At 40.7% G+C, this 7583-nt stretch overlaps 1 protein-coding gene across 1 annotated transcript; it reads right to left on the bottom strand.

Annotated features, from left to right (window-relative positions):
* On the bottom strand, positions 1–720 carry LOC118349225. Its single transcript, XM_035692852.1, has one exon. The coding sequence runs from the start codon at positions 718–720 to the stop codon at positions 1–3; it is 720 nt and encodes a 239-aa protein (XP_035548745.1).
* Between the last annotated feature and the right edge of the window lie 6863 nt (positions 721–7583).

Raw genomic sequence — 7583 nt, 5'->3', positions numbered from 1 at the left:
TCAAACATCATGACCCTGCATCTTGCATGACGAACAAAAAGCCGGAAGTGTTTCATACAATATTTCTTGCTTTTGGCTAGAGGAAATTCCAGGCACTCCAATCCAGAAATGCGACAAAGGAGGTTTTGCAGCATCCACTTCCACACAAAGCCGTGCTCCATCCGTTCTAGTAGCGCACCTCGTCGGATTGTCACGTCTAATAAACGTTCCAATCGGTGCCATCAACATCTTCAAGAAGGATTCTTGATAAAAGTTTGGAGGAAGCCCCGGCAAAGAAATCCACACCGGAACCCTTGAGGGTTCGGCATCCTCATTGAACTCAGGAGACCATCTGAAGACACGGTAGAATATCCCATTTATTTCACAAACCTCCCGTGATAATGCTTTGGTAAAATCCACATCATTAGACATACGAACAAACACATTTCGCGGTCTCCTCATAGCAGAAACTACTGGAGTGGCTGTAAGTCCCCATCGATTGTGAATGAAAGCCCTCACCGTATCCAATGACGGACGATTCTTCAAGAACTTGAGAACAACAGAATATCGGAAAGGTTCCGCTGATCTTGCTATTTCTTCTTTGGTAAACTGAAAATAAACCTCACCATCCAGCACCTTTGGAATCCTGGGTGCAAGAACCATCTCCGGAATAGGTTGAGGGACTGCACTCACCAGATCGGCAAAGGAAGGCCGACCGGTGCCACCCTCTCCAGCTGCCATGCAGCCTCACGTACCCTTGCACCTTTTCAGATTAAAACTCAAGAAGAGTTCTCAAGAAGGCCTCAGCAGTTCTTGGAGCATTTCCTAACACGTGCTTTGATATGGAGGGCCTGCAATGAAAGCTTGCCTACTATGGATAACTTGCTGAAAAGGAAAGTGGTGCAAGACAATACTTGCCTAGTCTGTCAATTTGAAATTGAAACATCAGCACTTCTTAAGATCAATTGACAACACTTTGATTTCTCACTAATAGAACTCAGGATCGAATCCCCCCTTCCATGTATAAAAAAAAATGATTTTAAAAAATACATATTTGTACACTTGTCACTCATTTATTAGTGTAAACATGATATGAGTAATGCTACATACAGTCGTAGAATGCGCAAACGTCGTGCAGTCGCTTTGAAAAAAGAATAGGGTCTACAATTAAAAAAAAAATTAATTTCTTTTCATGTGGGTCTCATATTTATTCATTTTTTTCAAAACGACTGCACGACGCTTGCACATTCACGACTACAAATATTATTTCTCAAATTGAAAATTATAATATATCGATTTATATAATGTCCAAAAGGCAAACTAGAAAGACTATCTTAATATTTAACGATATCACTAATAAAATGACTAAAAAACTTATAGATTTATTTTATAGTTGATTACAAAAGGACCACTTTAAACTATTATTCCATTCCATATATATACACATGATCCAAAAGATTTGTTTGCGAAAGGTCTCAATCTTTTTCACAATCATTTATATGGTTATGTTTTAAATGAAATATACCTCATATTAATGCATAAATTTATAAAATATAATTGTGAGTGTATCATTACTAAAATACCGTTTGAAGCTCAATCAAATTCCAGAAGTAAGTCAATAAATTTCATAAATAGTTGAAAAAGCTGAGTGTTGTCAGTGTTCACAACATAAATAAGAAAAAAGAAGGGAAGAAAGCAACTCCTACACCTGCCCCCATCTAATTCAGAAACCCTCGAGCCATCGTTTGACTTTGCCAAATATCTGTAACCTTCGGACACTAAAAAAAAAAAAAATCTTTTCTATTCATCATCTCCCCACATATTACACATCAGACTTTTATTTTTCATATTTTTTAAAATTTTTTAATTTTTTTTAAAATTTAATTTTTTCAAACTAATTGTATTCTTTTACTCATCATCCATACAACATATATTTGATAAGAAAAAAAAAAAAAATTATGTATGATGTGTGTTGTGTAAGATGATGAATAGAAATCTTCGGAAAAAAAAAACCCTCATGTTCTTCATCTTTTATTTTGTGCAGGTTACATCGAGGCCATATCAAAATTGTAAAAAATAAAAATAAAATAAAATATATAAAAGAGAAGTGAGAAAGAGAGAAATTGATAAAGATTTTGAGGGCACATCTTTATTGTTTTCTAGTATTTGAATACATAACATATGTGATGAAATTAATAGGCTTAACTCATCTCATAAAACCGGTTGTACAAGAGAGGATTGCTCATTGCTTTTAAACATGCCCAAGACCTTGTCCACAGTCAATGTGGGATTAACACCCTCCCTCACGTGCAGGCCAGTATTTTTTCTGGTCCTTGTCACAGGATAAGTAGTGTAGGCCCACATTCGTCCTGTGGCAGGCTCTGATACCATGATGAAATTAATGGGCCTAACTCATCTCATAAAACCGGTTGTACAAGAGATGATTGCTCATTGCTTATAAACATGCCCAAGACCTTGTCCACAGTCAATGTGGGATTATTCCTCAACAATATATTACAATAGGAGAATGAGGCTAGAAAAATAATGGAGATACAATCAATCAATGTTACTAATTTGTATTGATTGATTTATACAATAAACTAAATATGGAAAATAATAATTCATATTACCATATTTACTAGAATGATATAAATATTTTCTAGGTATGGTGATATTCTAACATAATATTCCAAGTTCCAACACCTCCCTTTAAATTTGGGACGAAGAACTTTGAAATTTAAAATTTAAAATGGTGTTGGGAACATAGCAAATAGAGCATCAAATATGGAGATATGACCAATGACGGGCTTTATGTGGCCATGGAGGATCAAAATTAGAAGGTCGTCAAAATCCAATTAAAGAAGAAGAAAACTCATAGCTAATGACGATACTCTAGATGCATGGATGTGACAACGTATGAGATTGCACTTTCACAGATTAGATGTTCTGTACCGTGAAAACTTAATTCTGAAATTTGGTTTCAGAACAAGCAGCAATAGATGGTTTCAAAAAAGAATGCCGGAAAAAAACCTTAGCATTGTTGAAAAACAACCCCATAAAAATACGCAAAACACCTTTCATTTTAGGTAACCATCTTTTTATGCAGTGGAACAAGATCAAAAGTAGAGAATAATTTTGTGAAAAATTTATAAATAGTAATGAATAACAATGAAGTAATATGAGATTTCTTCACTTACCGAACATAGCCCGAACAAGCAAATATGGAGTTGCGGAATCCAAGTGTGCCAATGAGGTTGTTTACAAACATCAACTCCTTTTCTTCCGATAAATGGCCAATAGTATTTCCTTATAAATTACCCTAGCATCTTTTCTGCTGAGAGGACTAAGACAGAGAGAAGATTGAAGTTGGAAGCAAGATAAGGTTGTTGTGTGAGTTGGAATGCGTGAGTTTTCTATCTCTTATTCATTTGCTATTGATCTTGTCTTAAGAAAGCAATGGTGAGGAGAGATAAAAAAGAAAAAAAATTCCTCGATAAAAGGGCTGAGTTTACAAATTCTCATGATCTCTCATTTATGTCTATACAATGAAGGTCAGAGACCTCTTTTCTAGAGAAGATCCATTCTCTGGAGCTCTCATCATCCGGTTGAAGATGATGCTCTGTGTTCTTGTAATAGTCGCTCTTCCCCTCCCTCATATCTCAATCCCTTTTATTGTGGCCTCTACCAGTGGATGGTGAAAAAGTTAGCTTTATATCGCTTCATCCCTTTCTTTCCTCCTGGCTTTACTGAGTGTCTTAACTTCTTATTCTTCTTCTTCTTCTTCTTCTTCTTCTTCTTCTTCTTCTTCTTCTTCTCTCTCTCTCTCTCTCTCTCTCTCTCTCTCTCTCTCTCTCTCTCTCTCTCTCTCTCTCTCTCTCTCTCGTCACCTCCCTTTTTTCCATCTAACACTTACTTGTCACCTCTTTGTCTCTTCTCTACTCCTTGATGGTGGCCTTTTGGACTAGGTCTGGGATGCCATATTGGCCAGAGGAATTTTTCCCCCTAACAAATACCCGCAATTCTTAAGGTCGACTTGCTTAACAAGAAGACCTCGTGAATCTTCTAGTTGAATTGTGAGAGAGATTGATCGCAGAACAAACTCGAGAACTAGTCCCTGGTTTTCTGTTTGTTTGTGTTAAGCAATGAAGATTTTCGAGCACGAAGCTTGGCTTGGAGAGCTAGGCGAGAGATTTTCTTGGCTGCGTGAGGCGAAAGTGTGAAGCTCGACTTGGAGAGCTGGAGGGAGACGTACTCGACCTCACTAGGCACAAGCGCGGAGCTTGGCTTGGAGAGCTAGGCGGGAGATTTACTCGACCGTGCTAAGTGCAACCACGTAGCTCGAATTTTCATTTGCGCGAGGGTCGAGAAGTCAAGAGACTGTCATTGCTCGTTGTTCATGGCGAGTCAAGGGACTCAACTTTGTATGCTAGGATTGGGCAGTCAAGGGATTGTTTTTGCCTATAGTTTGTGGCAAGTCAAGAGACTCGGTTTTGTACACAAGGGTCGAAGCAATCAAGGGACTGTCATCGCCATTGTTCGCGGTGAGTCAAAGAACTCGGCTTAGTACGCAAGGGTCGAGCAGTCAAGGGACTGTCACCACCCATAGCTCGTGGTGAGTCAAGGGACTCAGATTTGTGTGTGAGGGTCAAAGCTTTCAAGGGATTGTCATCATCATTGTTCACAGTGGGTCAATGGACTCAACTTTGTGCGAGAGGGTCAAAGTAGTCAAGGGACTATCATCGCCGTTGTTCGCAGTGAGTCAAGGGACTCGACTTTGTTAAAAGAGATGCTCGACTGAACTAAAAAGCCAAACCAGTTAGTGTAAATAATCCAAATCACAAGTGTGAGATTTGCAGACTGAATCTTTTTGCTAGAGCATGGCAAATGTTTGAGTTGCGCAGGTGCGACTCATGGGCTACCATACTTTGGCAATGATGAAGATTTGGGGTGCCTACGATACTGAGTTATCCATTCCGATGGAAACAAATTTAAGGCACCCGGGCAGTGCCCAGGAGGGGTTTTTCTCGTACCATGCTGGTGATTTCCAACAAAGTATGTTCCTAAAGTGTGCTGATACTAGGATTCTCGTGGAACCTCAAGAAGTTTTGGTGGGAAAAGTCTTCAAAAACCAAATTTGTTAGTAAAAATGAAATTCACATAGCAAATTTTGAGAGAGACAAACCAGGGTGATTTAGAAGACATTTCCGATTTTTGCTTGATTGAGATTGTCTATTGCCGATTGTTGTTGTTGTTTCTTTTTTTTTTTTAATCCTTTTTGCTTTATTTGCATGAATCACATCTCCTAATGACCGATGCATTGTCTGAAGGGTGCAAGTCTTTCTTAGAAATCCATGGAGCACCATATAACTCGATCAGAAGATACTTTATAGCTTTGATCACGTGGGAGATGCAACTCAATCTGTAATATGTTCTCATAGCAGGGCTCAAGCCTGTACTCCACACTATTAAGAGACTGAAACTTTCGTAACCCAGAAATGTTCAGTGCTCACCATAGGGTCAAAAAGTTTGAGATCTGTATGCAGCTCCAGAATACACTTGTGTTGCAAGGCCTATTGAGCCATGGAATGTGCACGGGTTGATCACGAGACTCTTGCTAGCATACAGATAGGCCATGCTCCATGATGCTGTGATGGCAACATTCCTATAGCCGCCAAAGGGGAGGTGATTGAGTTACTCGTGGTCAGGCAACTTTTACTGGCCAAGGAAAGGTGGTGGCTGTGCAACATTGTGGCTGAGGAATCCATAGCAGAGTAGTTTTGAAAATGGCCGAGGAAATTCGTGGCTGAGGAACTTCGTGTCTGAGAACTCCGTTGCTGAAGAGCTGTGTGGCCGGGCGAAGGAACTTGTGTGGCCGAGGGACTCTCCATGGTTGGGTAACGTTGTGGTCAAGGGACCCATGATCGAGGAACCACTTTGGCTAAGCAAGCGGTTGCCCATCAGTGTGCATGGCAGGATGGTTGCTCACGTGCATGGTTGAGCAACGGGTGGCCGAGTTGTGGTTTGGGGCCACGAAACACCCCACCAGTTACAAAAATCACTACCGGTCTTGGTGGTAGTCGGTGGTTGCCACGCCAGCTTGGGCGCACCACGACCGCATGTAGCAACATCGGGCTCACGGTTAGAAGATGTAAGCTCTTGGGTGCACATTTATGTGCACGACATGCGTGGCTATGGACCACTGCGTACTCGGTCATAGTGGTCAGGGACCACTACAACGATGGCAAAAGGCGCCAACGATCCACATGGTGGCCGCTGACAACGATAATGGGCTCACGGCTAGCTACCGTGAGCTCCTGGGTGTACATTATGTGCACGACATGTGAGGTTGTGGACCATCGCATGCATGGTCGTAGGGCAATGGTAGAAGGTGTTGGGAGCCACCATGTCGAGCTCACGGTTGGCCGTCGTGAGCCTCCTATGTGCACGGTAATGTGCACCCGTATTGCCCTTGTGCATGCCATGCACAATGGGTGCATGCGTTCTACGAACAGTGCACATGCACTGTGCATGCCACAGTACTGTGCATTTAATGCACAGTAAGCTTAATCTTGCCTAGTAGAGAAACTTTCTTCCCAGGCGTGAAAAGAAAGCAGTTGAAGTGTTTTATGCACTGTGCACTTAGTGTGCAGTGCTCTTAACAGCATGGGTAAAGAAAGGTGCACTCTCCCAATTTTTGTAACAATGTTACTAGTGAAATAAAAATAAGAAGTGAAAAAATGAGAATACTTATTTAAGGAAAAATTTCTTTGCTCCTTCGGAGACAGTCTCGTAAGTTGGAAAATCATTATTCTCTAGCTTGCAGTGTAGAGAATAAGTCGATTCCACATACGACACCAACTGTTAATGCCAAAAATCGCACAATAGGACGAAATGGGAGAAAGAGTCACTTTCAGCCCATTGAGGTGGTCTAGGTCTTAAGGTTGCGGTCTAAAGCCCACGATGGCAGTCTGGAGCTGTGGTACGATACATGTACGTACATCCATAGTAGTGAATAGAAAATAATTACAGAAAATGTAAATAGAAATGAAAATACACATATTTATGTTGTTCGCTACAGGGCCTACGTCCACAGGTCATTTGAAAGGCAAATCTACTATAAAATGAGTATTTTACAGTTTCTTATTTCTTTATGTACAATGGAGGTTGAATACCTCTTTTCTGCAAAAGATCCTTTTTCTGGAGCCTTCGTCATCCGGTTGAAGATGATGCTATGTATTCTTGTAAAAGTCACCATTCCCCTCCCTCAAATCTCAGATCCCTTTTGTTGTGGCCTTTGTCCATGGTTGGTGAGAAAGTCAGCTTTATGTCACTTCATCTCTGATTGAAGATGACGCTATGTAATCTCGTAATAGTCGCCTTTCCCCTCCCTCAAATCTCAGATCCCTTTTGTTGTGGCCTTTGTCAATAGTTGGTGAGAAGGTCAGCTTTATGTCACTTCATCCCTTTCTTTCCGCCTGGCTTTACTGAGCATCTGACATTTTTCTCTCTTTCCCATCACCTCCCTTTTTTCCATCTGACACTTGCATTTTCTTGTCCTCTCCTTGCCTCCTCTATATTGCTTTATCATGGCCCTTTGGGCTAGG

Source organism: Juglans regia, chromosome 8 (assembly GCF_001411555.2).
Source record: "Juglans regia cultivar Chandler chromosome 8, Walnut 2.0, whole genome shotgun sequence".
Classification (NCBI taxonomy): domain Eukaryota; kingdom Viridiplantae; phylum Streptophyta; class Magnoliopsida; order Fagales; family Juglandaceae; genus Juglans; species Juglans regia.
Note: the sequence above shows the minus strand (reverse complement) of the source record. Positions and strands in the feature narration are given on the sequence as shown.

Coding starts and splice junctions, on each gene's coding strand:
- LOC118349225 (XM_035692852.1), bottom strand. CDS start 720: ATGGCAGCTGGAGAGGGTGGCACCGGTCGGCCTTCCTTTGCCGATCTG.